This window comes from Globicephala melas, chromosome 13 (genome assembly GCF_963455315.2).
Source record: "Globicephala melas chromosome 13, mGloMel1.2, whole genome shotgun sequence".
Classification (NCBI taxonomy): Eukaryota; Metazoa; Chordata; class Mammalia; order Artiodactyla; family Delphinidae; genus Globicephala; species Globicephala melas.
Window position 1 is genome coordinate 74168576 of NC_083326.1, and position 14743 is coordinate 74183318.

At 40.6% G+C, this 14743-nt stretch overlaps 1 protein-coding gene across 5 annotated transcripts in view; it reads right to left on the minus strand.

Annotated features, from left to right (window-relative positions):
- HECTD4 (HECT domain E3 ubiquitin protein ligase 4) overlaps positions 1–14743 on the minus strand; it is a 190370-nt gene that overhangs the window by 58860 nt on the left and 116767 nt on the right. For all 5 annotated transcript variants that reach the window (XM_030860500.2, XM_030860498.2, XM_030860497.2 and 2 more), the window contains exons 39-46: positions 13728–13930; positions 12888–13023; positions 11898–12080; positions 11267–11431; positions 10701–10870; positions 9676–9791; positions 1390–1493; positions 62–223 (exon numbers count right to left, since the gene is read on the minus strand). In XM_030860500.2, the coding sequence (XP_030716360.2) occupies positions 62–223; positions 1390–1493; positions 9676–9791; positions 10701–10870; positions 11267–11431; positions 11898–12080; positions 12888–13023; positions 13728–13930 (1239 nt within the window). The remainder of the gene's footprint in view (positions 1–61; positions 224–1389; positions 1494–9675; positions 9792–10700; positions 10871–11266; positions 11432–11897; positions 12081–12887; positions 13024–13727; positions 13931–14743) is intronic.

Here is a 14743-nt window from a genome sequence, read left to right on the forward strand (position 1 = left end):
TCCTCTTTCTCTCACATTTGAAGGAAAGAGGCAGAAGACAGTATGTCATGTGATTTCTCACCTGAATGGGCAGTGGTGAGGTGGCATAGATAAATGTGCCCCGGGGCAGACCGCCCCCAGCGCTGGGGTCAGCAAGGAAGGTGACGGAAGTGAGGTGCGATGAGAACATGCAGGCTCGGACAGGTGGAAATACTCGTGAGGGGCTCCATGTAATCTCTTTGGGCTGCATTGGGGAAAGACACCCTCATTCAATAGAATTGCAAACACAAAATGGAGATGTTGAGATTTCAAGTGACATTTCTTCTTTTACAGATTTCTAACTTTCTTATCTTGAAATAATTTCAAAGCTACAGAAAAACTGCAAGAATACAGCAACTTTTGTATACTCTTACCTAGATGCACTGATTTTTTTGGTGATAAAATTCACATAACGTACAATTCACCCAGTTAAAGTGTACAATTTAATGGTTTTTAGTATATTCACGGAGTTGTGCAACCATCACCACAATCTAATTTTAGAACATTCCTGTCCCCCTTAAAAGAAATGGTACCCATTAGAAGTCAATTCCCATCCTTCTCTCCTTCCCAGTCCCTGGCAACTACTTATCTGTCTGTTTTCTGTCTCTATGGATTTGCCTGCTCTGGACATTACAAGAAATGGAATCATACAATATGTGGTCTTTTGTGACTGGCTTCTTTCACTTAGCATGATTCAAGGTTTATCCATATTGTAGCATGTATTACCACTTCATTAATTTTAAAGGTTGAATAATATTCCATTGTATGAATATACCCATTTTACGCATTCATTCATCAGTTGGTGGACATTTACATTGTTTCTCTTTTTCGGCTATTATGAATCATGCTGCTAAGAACATTCACAGAATGCCAATATTGAACATTTTTGCCTCTTTTGCTTTTTTTTTTCCCAGTGTAACTTGTTTTTCCCCGAGTCTGCTTTTTCTTTTGTTTTATTCACTAGTTTGTTGTATATTTTAGATTGCACATGTAAGTGATATCACACAGTGCTGACTTTCTCTGTGCCACTTTGGCTTTTTAGTCACTCTTTCTCTCTATGTATACTTATTATTATGAGATGAACTATAGATCTAATTTCAAAAACGTTTTCTTTTTCTGTTATTGATAACATAGAAATTATTTACAAATCAATGAGTTCTGCTACCCTGCTATAATCTTTCGATATTCTGAATGACAAATCAACGTGCTTTGACATTCAAGGATGAGAGCATGTCACTGCAGAGCATACACCTCCAAATGGCTTTGCAAACACCCATTCTCAGTGCCATTAACATGCTGCTGGGCATTCTGTAATTCTTCAGGCGCGTGCTGCAGACAGGCAGCAGGTGTGGGACACTGCAGAGGGCTCACCTGTCTCCGGTCAGCCTGCAGTGGAGGTGGCGGGGGCCGAGCACAGTCCCGGTAGAGCATCCTCAGCCGTTCACACTGCACTTCCACAACTGCCAGTCGCTCTCCTGGAGAGGGAGACATTGAATATGTGAAAATAAGTCCTACAACTCCTGAGAGGGCTCCAACTCTTTTGGAGTAGGGTCAGAGCAATAAAATGCTTACAAAAGAAGATTATTCAAATTCTTACAAAAGAGCAAATATCCTGAGACATCTTTGTCTACTACGTGTAGCTCAGCAGCAAAGCAATGGGGTCAAGTGCATAGGCTCTGGCGTTAGGCTGCCTGGATTCAGAATCTGGATCCATTACTTGATATTTACCATCTCACTTCCAATATAGGGGTAATAATAGTACCTGTGCCTCACAGGGTGGCTGTGAAGATGAGCTAAAATAACACAAGTAGAGCCTTTAGCCAAGTCCCTGGCACAGGGCAAACACTCAATAAATGAAAGCTCTTATTATCATCTACTAAATGAAAACTACTATTTTCTTTTAAAATTTATTTTTGGCTGCGTTGGGTCTTCGTTGCTGTGTGCAGGCTTTCTCTAGTTTCAGCGAGCGGGGGCTACTCTTTGTTGAGGTGCACGGGCTTCTCATTGCGGTGGCTTCTCTTGTTGCAGAGCACGGGCTCTAGGCGCGCACGCTTCAGTAGTTGTGGCACACGGGCTTAGTTGCTCCGCGGCATGTGGGATCTTCCTGGGCCAGGGCTCGAATCCATGTCCCCTGCATTGGTAGGCAGATTCTTAACCACTGCGCCACCAGGGAAGTTCCTGAAAACTATTACTCTTATCATCTAAATTGATTTTCTAAAAGTCTATAACCTGCTGAACATCTCCTATGAGCAAGGCACAGTGCTAGATGTTGGAAAATACAAAGTTAATACGAGCTGAAGTCTCCGGTCTGGGAGAGATAAGACATGTATATGCATACACACATACAATAAAGAACATAGTGCAAGGCTAGAGTGTGTTACTATGTGACATAAGACACAAACATAGGCACAGAGGTGTGACTTCATTCCAGGAGCTAGAAAGGCTTAATAATCAGATCTCAGAAAAGTCAGAATTTCAATAAGCCGAGAAGGAAGGGAATTCTGGATGGTTTGGCACTGTGACACTACTCTAGAATAGTCAAGAGTTAGATGTCTCAGGAGTACCTCACATGACACACAAAAATTCAAAATGGATCAAAGACCTAAAAAACCTATAGCTAAAACTCTAACTCCTAGAAGAAAATACTGGTATAAATATTTATGACTTCAGATTAGGCAATGGTTTCTGAGATAGGATACACAAAGCACAAGCAATGAAAGAAAATTTGAGAAACTGGATTCATAAAAATGAAAAATCTTCATGCTTCAGGGCTTCCCTGGTGGCGCAGTGGTTGAGAATCCGCCTGCCGATGCAGGGGACACGGGTTCATGCCCCGGTCTGGGAAGATCCCACATGCCGTGGAGCGGCTGGGCCCGTGAGCCGTGGCCACTGAGCCTGTGCGTCCGGAGCCTGTGCTCCGCAACGGGAGAGGCCACAGCAGTGAGAGGCCCGTGTACCGCAAAAAAAAAAAAAAAAAAAAAAAAAAAATCTTTGTGCTTCAAAAGACACTTGAGAAAGTGAAAAGATAACCCACAGAATGGGAGGGAGTACTTATAAATCATATCTGATCAGGGACAAGTATACCTAGAATATATAAAGAACTGTTATAACTCAACAATAAAAAGACAAATAACCTAACTAAAAACAGGCAGCAAAGCTGAATAGATATTTGTCCAAAGAAGATATACAAATGGTCAATACATATGTGAAAAGATGCTCAACGTCATTGGTCATTAGGAAAAGGCAAATGAGATACCATTTCACACCTACTAAGCTAGTTATAATAAAAAAGACAGTACCAGTGTTGGCTAGAGTATGGAGTAACCGGGACCCTCATACGTTGCTGGTGGGAATGTAATAAGCACAGCCACTTTCGAAAATGGTCCCTCAAAAAAGGAAGCAGTTCCTCAAGTTAAAACATAGAACTGCTGTAAGACCCAGCAATTCCACTCCTATATATATGTAACAGAATTGAAAACATAGTCATATGCACAAAAACTTGTATATGAATGTTTATAGCAGCATTATTCATAATAGCCAAAAGTTAGAAACAACACAAGTATTCATAAATTGATCAATGGATAAACAAAATGGTCTATCCATACAATGGAAAGGTATTCAGCCATGAAAAGTAATGAACTACTTGATACCTGCCACAATATGGACAAACCTTGAAAACATTATGCTAAGTGAAAGAAACCAGACACAAAAGGCCACACACATACTATATGATTCCATTTATATGAAATGCCCAGAACAGGCAAATCCATAGAGACAGGAAGTAGACTGACGGTTGTCAGGGGCTATGGGAAGGGGGTGGGGATAACGAATATAGAGGGTTTTCTTCGCGGGGGGTGGTTATAAATGTTCTGGAATTAGTGGTGATGGCTGCACAGCTCTGAATGTATCGGGTTGGCCAGAAAGCTCGGTAAGGTTTTTCTGTAACATCTTATCGAAAAACCTGAACGAACTTTCTGGCCAGCCCAATGTAAAAACCCACTGAATCGTACGCTTTAAAATGGTAAATTGTGTGGTATGCAAATTATATTTCAACTTAAAAAGATGTCTTAGGAAGAATAAGATGTACTCTAATAAAAGTAAACCACAGAATATGTTTAGGATAGTAGCAAGAAAGATTTATTGACATACCTAGTACCTACAGACACTTAAGACACCTAATATAATCCAATGATATGGATTAGAGAGTGATCAAAGATAAAATAGTCAAAGTGGAGCCAGGAGTGAGGCCAGGCCATGAGGTACGTGTCTAGTGTTCTTTATTTACACCTGGGAGTCAGGGACACAAGTCTAGATCTGTGCTTGCCAATAGACAAACCAAAGAGGGGGAAACTATTTAGTTATAGATTCGTGGAGTCCATTACATAAATGTAAAACTGGCTACTCATAAAGAGCCCAATTATTTTTAATAAACATTTTCCAATTATTTTTGTTAAAATGACTTAAAAGTTATTCTGAGAGACCTGATACACAGAATGCTGGAGGATACAGTGAATAACATCTGCAGCAGTGTCCTTATAAGCAACCAGTAACAAGTGTCATGGAGATACTTCAATGCAGAGAGGTGGAATCAGACCAAATAATAAGGGAAAAGCAATTCTTAGGAAGAAGGAAGGGAGTGGGGGCTGTTTGGCAGAGTTGAGGCATGTCTGCCATGAAGTAGGCTTAACATAAGAGGAGATTTTTATAGCATCTAGTATGAGAATAAAAAGCTCCTAAGCTACAAATTCAAGAAAGAAAAGGCTGATTGTATTGTACTTTCGCCATAGTAACAAGTAAGTGCCAGACCCGGCTGTAAATTCATTCCAATCTATAAATGACAACTTAACAGTAGTAACTGCACTTAGGAAAGCCAGCCTCTCAGTGACAGCTCTATGCACCTGACAAGCAGCCACTCAAATCAGGGCTTCAGGAAGGTAACTGTGATGACAATGGGAAAATACAAAGTGCGAGAAGGAAAAGTTTGGAGAATAATGCATATGCCTAAACATGAGATAAAAAGTACCCGACTTAAAGAGCTGGTAGTGGAGATGAACAGAAAAGAGATAAATTTCAGGAGCATTTCAAAGGAAGAATCAGATATGGCAACTGATTGGATGTGGAAGGACTCAGTGTCTGAGGGTCAACAATAGCCCGAGTATAACCAAGAATAGGGAATTCGGAAAGGAGAGTGGATTCCAGAGTAAATGATGACTTTGGTTTTAAATGTGGTATATTCATGAGGCTGGGGCTTGCGGGGGGTTCCTTCTATGAAAAATAGCTACCAGGCCTGCACCTCAAGAGAAGGACTGCCCACAGCAGAAGCCATGAAAGCACAAGGAAGGGCAGATAAAGCAAAGAAGGTGGGTCAACGCAAAACTTAGAGCAGTTTCTTCAAGTGAGCTGTGAGGGCCACTTGCATCACACTGCCCAGGCCCACCCTTGACTTCTAACTTTTTGGTGGAGCTTGGAAAGCATTTTAAACGTGCCTCCCAGAGATTCTTACAAACTTTCCAAGTGTGAGAACCTCTGGCTCAGGGAATGTGTACATTTAGGAAGGAGGGAGAAAAGGAAATCTGAGAGATTCTGCTATCTGTAAGAGTATAAAAAAAAAGTTGAGAACTTTTTCGGTTTCTATATGTCTCTTCTTCAGTTTCACAATCTATTTCCTATGCTGTTTCAACCAAGGGATCCAGTTAACTCCCCAGGAATATTTCTTTCTTTCTTTCTTTTTCTTTTTTTTTTAGTATTTATTTATTTATTTGGCTGCGTCGGGTCTTAGTTGCGGCATGCGGGATCTTCGTTGCCGCGTGCAGGATCTTCATTACAGCTGTGGGATCTTTAGTTGCGGCATGTGGGATCTAGTTCCCTGACCAGGGGTCGAACCCGGACCTGCATTGGGAGCCCAGAGTCTTAGACACTGGACCACCAGGGAAGTCCCCAGGTATATTTCTTTATGAGAAAAAGCTCTGTAGTGCTATCTTCCTAGACCAAATGGAATTAGGTACTCTTTTCTTTGGGTTAGAGAAGCTATAAAATTTAGCTATGAGTGAGTTAACATTACAGTGGCCAAGTCCGTGGCTTAATTCATCCCAGATGAAGTAAAATAATAAAAGAAACTCATTGAAAATTTTTTCATTTTAGAGAATCAATATATTATCACATATACATTTTATGACACTTTCATATATGAAATTTAAAAATCTTGATACATTAAAAAATAAAAATCAGGGACTTTCCTGGTGGTGAAGTGGTTAAGAATCCACCTGCCAAGGCAGGGGACACAAGTTCGAGCCCTGGTCTGGGAAGATCACACATGCTGTGGAGCAACTAAGCGCATGCACCACAACTACTGAGCCGGCGCTCTAGAGCCCGCGAGCCACAACTACTGGGCCTGTGTGCCACAACTACTGAAGCCTGCGTGCCTAGAGCTTGTGCTCCACAACAAGAGAAGCCACTGCAATGAGAAGGCTGTGTACTGCAATGAAGAGTAGCCCCCGCTCGCGGCAACTAGAGAAAGCCCGTGCGCAGCAACAAAGACCCAACGCAGCCAAAAAAATAAAATTAAATAAATAAATAAATAAATAAATAATCGAAGAACTCTTTCTCCTCTACCCACCACTTTGGATCTAATTTATTAAACAGTATTTCTTCTGAGCACAGGCTCTGACTCCCTAGCAGGCTATAAGAATCCACTACTGGGGCTTCCCTGGTGGCGGAGTGGTTCAGAATCTGTCTGCCAGTGCAGGGGACATGGGTTCAAGCCCTGGTCTGGGAAGATCCCGCATGCTGTGGAGCAACTAAGCCCATGTGCCACAGCTACTGAGCCTGTGCTCTAGAGCTGGTGAGCCACAACTACTGAAGCCCGCATGCCTGGAGTCCATGCTCCACAACAAGAGAAGCCACCACAATGAGAAGCCCGCGTACCGCAACGAAGAGTAGCCCCCGCTCACCCCAGCTAGAGAAAGCCCACATGCAGCAATGAAGACCCAACACAGACAAAAATAAAAACAAATAAATTAATTAAAAAGAAAAAAAAAAGAATCCACTACTGTGTTGAAAAGTAATTCAGATATGGGTTTTTTTTTTTTTTTTTTTGCTACATTGGGTCTTCGTTGCTGCACACAAGCTTTCTCTAGTTGCAGCGAGCGGGGGCTACTCTTCGTTGCGGTGTGCGGGCTTCTCATTGCGGTGGCTTCTCTTGCTGTGGAGCATGGGCTCTAGGTGCATGGACTTCAGTAGTTGTGGCACACGGGCCCAGTAGTTGTGGCTCACGGGCTCTAGGGCGCAGGCTCAGTAGTTGTGGCACACGGGCTTAGTCGCTCCGCGGCATGTGGGATCTTCCTGGACCAGGGCTTGAACTCATGTCCCCTGCCTTGGCAGGCGGATTCTTAACCACTGCGCTACCAGTGAAGCCCTGTTTTTGTTTTTGTTTAAATACAGGTAAATGACTCAGGAATCACCAAACTTGGATATCTACATTTAACCTCAGAGTTCTTTCTGATAATCTAATAAGTGAGTTATTAAGGACTGTTGCACTTGACATAGGACAGTATTTTAGAATATAAATCGCTAATGTATAAGCTCATAGTCTTCTCTTTTGTAAAAATTAGTAAGAACTTCCCCCATGTTTCTTTCCAACTTCTTCTTACCACAGGGTTCTTTTCCACAGAAAAAAATGGGTTAGTGGGTTATTATTAAAACCATTTGCTCTAAATTATTACGATTCCTGGCTTGTACATTAAGTACCAAAGTTAATTTCACAGAGTAAGACCCCTTTATTCCATAAAATATATAAAAGATACCCAGAAAGAGTCCTATAGAATAGTAAGTGATTCATTCAGCAAGTTATATGCTTGCTAAAATCAGTCAAGTAAGTCTTAGGATGCAATCTAAGCCAAGAATATTGAAAGCAGAGGCAGGGAACTACATACCGTAAGTACAAAAGTAAATTATAAGCAAGTATTTAGCATAAGTAAGTTCACCCAAGAAAGCAAGCTCCTTTTCTTTTGTTCTTTTTCCCTTTTCTTGGGGTCTCTCTGAGGTTTTTTTTTTTAATATTTTATTTATTTATTTATTTGGTTGCACCAGGCCTTAGTTGTGGCAGGCAGCCTCCTTAGTTGTGGCACATGTGCTCCTCAGAGCTCACTGGCTCTTCAGTTGTGGCAGGACAACTCTTAGTTGTGGCATGCATGTGGGATCTAGTTCCCTGACCAGGGATCGAACCCAGGCCCCCTGCATTGGAGCATGGTGTCTTAACCACTGCGCCACCAGGGAAGTCCCTCTCTGAGGTTTTTTTTAACAGTTGTTGGCTCCAGAGAACCATGCTTATTAAGGGAAGGAGATTTGAGAAGTAAAACAGATATAGAATGAAGACAAAAAGCGAAAACAAACCAACAGAAATCACTGCCACATGAAAAAGGATAAAAATTTAAGGACAGAAAAGAGATTAGAGAGTTACTGAAAAAAAGCAAACAGCATGAGAGACAGTAAATGATATAGATAACAGAAATGACCAAAAAAAAAAAAAAAAAGGATAAAACTAAAACCATTAGGGAAGGGAAGGATATCCACTTCTTCCTTACAGTTTATGAAAATGCTAGTAATAGAGCATTGGAGAAATGCTAATCTAATTGTGAACAATTACATTTACAGTCCTACTATGTCCTTGGGGATAAAGGGTAAATTTTCACTTAAAAAACACCCAGGCCAACTATCAATTTACAGGAAATTTGAGGACCAAAGGACACATTAAATGACACCACAGGATATAATCAGCAAAATCCAGACTGTGGGAAACTCTTCAACAAATAAGTTGCAAGGGAAGAAAAGATACTGAGGGGAATTTTTTAAAAAAGAGATTTAAAAGACAGCAATGAATTATAATAGATGAACTTTATTTGGATCCTGATTCAAATAAACAAATGTAAAAACAAGTATTACTTTATGAGAACATTAGGAAGTTGAACACTGACTAGATATTTAATAATATTAAAGAATTACTGTAAATTTTTTAGATGTGATACTGACATTGTAGTTATTTTAAGAGTCCTTATTTTTGACACACATACTAAATTATTTATGGATAAAATAAAGGAATATCTAAAAATCTGATTAAAAATAATACAGGAGGGTGCAGCGTAGATGAAACAGGATTGGCTATGAGTTGATAACTGTTGAAACTAGATGATGGAAACGTGAGGGTTCATTATACTAAAAAAGTCTCTCTATTCTTGTATTTGTTTGAACTTTTCCATAAACACACACACACAAAGATGGATGTTAGTGCAAATTCTTGATTCTGAATTCAAATGTGGCCAATGACAATAGTCAGAAAGTATCTGCAGCTCTAAGGACAGCTCATACATAATTCTAATTGAGAAATAAAGGCAACTGATTAATATGAATGGGGAAAAGAAAACACTCTGACATAGTGGTCCTAAAGTTAAATTGAAAAATGCTGATTTCCTAGTTGGCATATACTGAAGGTTTTTATTTACAGTTCTAGATCTGAAATGAAAGTAAATTGTGGTAAGTGTTGTGTTTAGAGTTCAGCTGTTGGATGTGTACATGAAAACAGTTAACATTCCATTATCAAATTATAAATGTGCTGACAAAACTTAAGACAATAGGGTAGAAAGGAAAGTAACAGGTACTTACCAGCACTGCATTCCTGGGCTACTAGGTTGAGAACTTCAACAGCTGCTGGACACTGCTGTATGAATTCTTCACAAAATAAGCTGTCTTCTAAAAGCTGGGCCATGACCAGGCATGCTCTTAATGTTAAAAGATTTACAATATTTCAAAGTCATCAATGGTCATTCTCTAAAAAGTCAACTGTGAAAAACATTTCAATCAATTTTATCCTCTAATTTAAACAAGGTTCAAACTCCCCATTCCTCTTGCTTTTTTTATGAGCTGGACTGGCTGGGAAGTATATAACTTCTCTTTTCCCCCGCATAGTAACTGCTGACACTGGGTGGACAATTGGAAAAGGGAAAAATGGCTGCCACCTCCCTAAATGAAGTCACCAAGTGCCAGGTGAGAAATCAGCACCATCTCTTAACAGCTCTTCCTAACCGGCGCTCCATGGGCAATATTAATGTTCTGGGAACAAGAGAGGTCCAAACGCTTGGGAAATCTGTATGCTGATCTCTCTCACCTAACTCAAAACACATATTAGAACTTTCTGACAAGTTTCATTGTCAAAAGAAACTTGCTGTTGTTTCATTGTAAATAAATGTATTTTCTTTCCAACTCCAGTACTTGCGAGCATTCCCTAATTTTCTCCTCAGCAGTCTGGAAAGCAGATGGACCAGATAGGTACTAACGTGGTCCGAACCACTTTAAAAAAGGCAAAGCTGCAGAAGAATTCCTGTGACAGGACAAAGTTCTTTAACCAAAGCAAATCAGTGGAGCCTTATGTATGTGCTCTATATATCAATCATATTTTGTTTATTTACTTTCTTAGGGAAACAGCTAAACTTTATTTCAAAGCGCAGAAACAGGGGAATGCAACAAAAACTGTAGTAAACATAGCACAAGAGGATAGTTTCTGTTACTCAGTTTGGCATGAAGTTCACGCTGCGGACCCACTACGCCTGGTGCAGAGGGGCCCATGGAGCACCCCTGTCTCTGTGCCTGCACCACCTCAGCACATTAGGGGATCTTTGGAGGGTGCTCACCTTGTTCTTATTTCAGCCAGGAGCCGAACGACTGCCATCACAGGAGCTGACCCATCTCCTGTTGCAGGAAGTGAGGTATGAATAGAGAGACTTCCCTCCTGAGGAAGCAACATGGACTGGACTGCCTGTACTACCTTCTCAGTAATGGACAGTTTATGAAGAGGCAATGCCTGATGGCGGTGGGGGGAGGGGCATGGCAAAAAGTTAAATTCAAGTAGTTAGTTTATAAGAAATGAGGGTGTTATTATCATCTGGAGTTAATTCTCAAAATTTCAGTTAAAAAGAATCAAATCACCATACAGAATTGCAAGCTAGACCCAAACAATTAAACATACAATACACTGTGGAATATTCCAAACCAAAGAAATGAATTTTGTCATCCAGGTAAAAATTTCCACACAAATGTTACTATTAAATGATTATGCCCAATAGGTAAATACACGTCACAAGCAAAATTTAAGAAAACCACGTATTTGTGCTTCTGTACTGTGTATGTGCATATTACTCATTACAGTACGGTTACCATCTGCAGTAACATTTTAAGATGCATTTAAAAATCACCTTACCTCTGATCTTGGAACACAAAGTCTAGACAATGGAATAGTCAGTGTGTCTGATGCTTGCGACGTCTTTCTACAGTCTATGGGTGGGAATTTGACTGTAGCTATACCTTCCTGTTCATTGATAGAAGCCACTACTCCGACGCTTCCTGATATTCCTCTACCTAAAACCTAGAGACACAGAGGGATTAGCACTACCTACCAGCTCTGATGGTGTGAGCAATTATCTGATGTGACAAGTGGGAAGAGGAAACTTACAGCTGTCATTACCGGCATTACAGTAATAGTTTCTTATAACGCAGATACCAAGCCCTGAACATGAGTTAAAATAATAGGTCCTAAAACCTTACATCGAGGTGATCACAATATGATACAAATTCACACTTTCAATTCTAAAATACTGCCAATATTACCACCACCACAGGACACAAGTATCGTAGTTAACATTACACGGTATTGTACTAATATCTGACTAATCGGCAGCATAGTGTGGATTAGAAGCCACGAGTTTCTTAGCTTAAAGGAACAAGGATTTTTGTCCAACTGGGTGGATGATACTTGTCTTACAAATGAGCAATTAATCAATGGACTTACATACAGGGGAAAGCGATGACTTGGGAAAATGGTGGCTGGTTACCTGAACCTCAGACCCTATCTTGATTGTCTCTTTGAAGCCTCCAAGTGCACACAGTGCAGCGACAGCCTGGCGGGCGATTCTCTGAAGTTTGGCGAGTTTTCTGCCACTACTGCTGCCATTTTCCAGAATGCTTTCTGCATATTTCCCCAATTGTGGAATGTACATCAGCGCACGAGACAGAACCTAAGTGTAAGAAGCAGCCCATGCAGTGGGAGATAAAGCTCTGGTTGTTTTGATACTAAGCATGATGCAGTGTCTACAACAGTGCCTGGGTCCCATGTGCTAAAGGAACTCTGGATATGAGAGGGGTGAAATAATTATCAGGTATGACCACTGACATTCTTGGCACATCTGCCTTACGTGATTGGACAGAACTGGAAATACACAACCTCAAAATATGGGAGAATCAAACACTGTTAATAAAACCCCTAAACTAAAGCAAAAATTTATTTGCAGGAAAACCATAACAGCATACTACCTACATCTCAACACCCAAGTACCTTTAGGACACGTTATAAGGTGTTCATATCACGAATGACTGGGAAAAGGGAAATTGATTACCAAACCCTAGTTTTCAGGAAACTGAAATATTGTTTGTAAAGATGAATTACTGACAGAGCACTCAGGGAGTGTAAACCACACAGAGGCCTCCTTGGGACTTAGTAAGTACACTTAACAAATCCAATAAAGCAAGGCCGCATGATTTCCTCATGTTAGTATCAATCGAATACAAGCAAGAAGGAGAAACAAGGAATGCCATTCTTTTCCTGAGAACACTAGCCTGCCTTCCGTGAAATCAGAACTGGCAGTGAAAGGGGATGTGGGTTAACAGAGTTGAAGCTACTGAATCAAAGCAAATTTCAGGGGAAATACAGTTAACAAGTATATCTGGCCAGTTTGGGAACTCTCTCTTTGTTAGAATGTCCTTTGCTAGAACAGAACATTAACTTCTGTCTTGCTTCCTGTTTTAAGCAGCAACAGCGTACTAGCCTTCTCTGCTGTCGTGGTCCATATCTGAGCAGCATTTGACTCAGGCGCCATCAGCAAGCTGTGAAGCAAGGCGATCACTTCTGCAGCCATGCTGTTTGCCACATGCCCACTGATGAAAGGTCGGACAGGGTCGGTCCTGCAAGTGTCAACAGGGAAAAGTGTCAGTGCCCAGTGATGATGAATAAGGCAGATGAGTGGCTTCAGGCTTGGCACCAGATGCAAACATTTTCTAGTTATAAATACTGGAAAAAGTGCGTTTCAGTGACTCCCATTCTTTCTGGTAACTGAAGAAGCCTTGGAAACAATGGACCTCAAACCTTTAACTGTATAAACCATTGTGATCAAGGAAAGGACCTACACTACATCTGCCTCTGGCTGGCAAGCACAGAACCTCACACAAACTTCCCAGGGGCAACACACATTTATCTTTCCTCCAACTAGAAAGAAGCTTCTGTGTACAGTTGGGATGGTGACAAGTATCGTTTGGATGAAGTAAAGGCAGCAAGGACAGTTTACTATTTCCGCTACTCAAAAAAACTATAGCTGGTGTTCCTGGTGGTGGCCTTTCTCAAAAAAAAAAACAATCCTCCAGCCACAGATGTCCACTCAGCTCGGAGGGCCTCCCTATTTGTCCCTCACAACCTCGGATCCACCTGGATGGTCATCACTTTCTGACTTGACTTTGAGAACAACTACTACAACGGATGGGTATTTTAAGCCCTCAGTCCTCATTTCCAGCAGGTCAAGGGGAGGATATAAAATTAAAACCCTCAAAACAAATCCTTTACAAAGTAAGTCTGAGAAGAGTGCAGACAGCTTCCACCCTGTGAAAGGTTTTACCTGGCAAGTTCAGAGTTCCTCTCTCGGCAAATGGAAGTTTGGGCGGTTTTCTTCTTGTCCCCTGTGGACAGTCCACTCACAGTCTCTGGGTTGAGCGATTCCACGGGTGGCCCAACGCTGACGATGAGGCCTGACTGTGCCCACTTGGTTGCTTTTCGCAGAGCAGCTGCCGCCTCTTCTGTAATCACCTCACAGCAGCCACCCTGGGGATCAGATTGAAGACATTCATATTCTTTTTGCTCTTCTCAGCACTATACTTTAAAAAATCTGTTTCCCCTAATCCAGGCTCATTTTTATAAATTCATATATTAAAATATTATATGTAGAAAGTTAAATCTCCACAAACATCCTTTGTCCTCATCCAGTCAGAGATCACTGTTAGTCCTCTAGAATTTTTTCCATGCAGATTCTGACATACATAATCATAGGCCACGCTACGCAGTTTTGATTTCTTTTTTATCAGTTATCAAAACATCATGAATTGTGATCACTGATATGAACCTGATACCATAAAATATCATGAATATCCATGTCTATATATTTAGACCTACCTGATTATTTTTATAGTTGTACAGTATTTCATTATATGAATGTAATAATTTCTTTAACAAATCCCCTATTTATGGGTACACAGATTCTATTTTGTTTTTTACAAACAGAACTGCCAAGGACAGGCTTGTCTCTGGATACTTGAAAATGCCTATTTACCCTCACCTTGGCAATAATGGGTACCATCGATCTTAACATTATCAGTGCGACAGGTAAAGATGATACACTACTATTGTTTTATTACCTCCCTTTAATTATTTATCGTGTAATCTGTGAACCTGAGCATAATTTTTATATTTTCACGGGCTTTTTTGTCTTTATTTCTTATTATCTATTATTATTACTCTTTTAACCTTTCACCCTATGGTCACTTTTTTTTTTTTTTTGATCACTTTTAAAGTATTTTTAGGCTGTAGAACTTTCTTAACAGAGCTAAGAAAATTTCTAGGTCAAAACCAAGAGTTCTC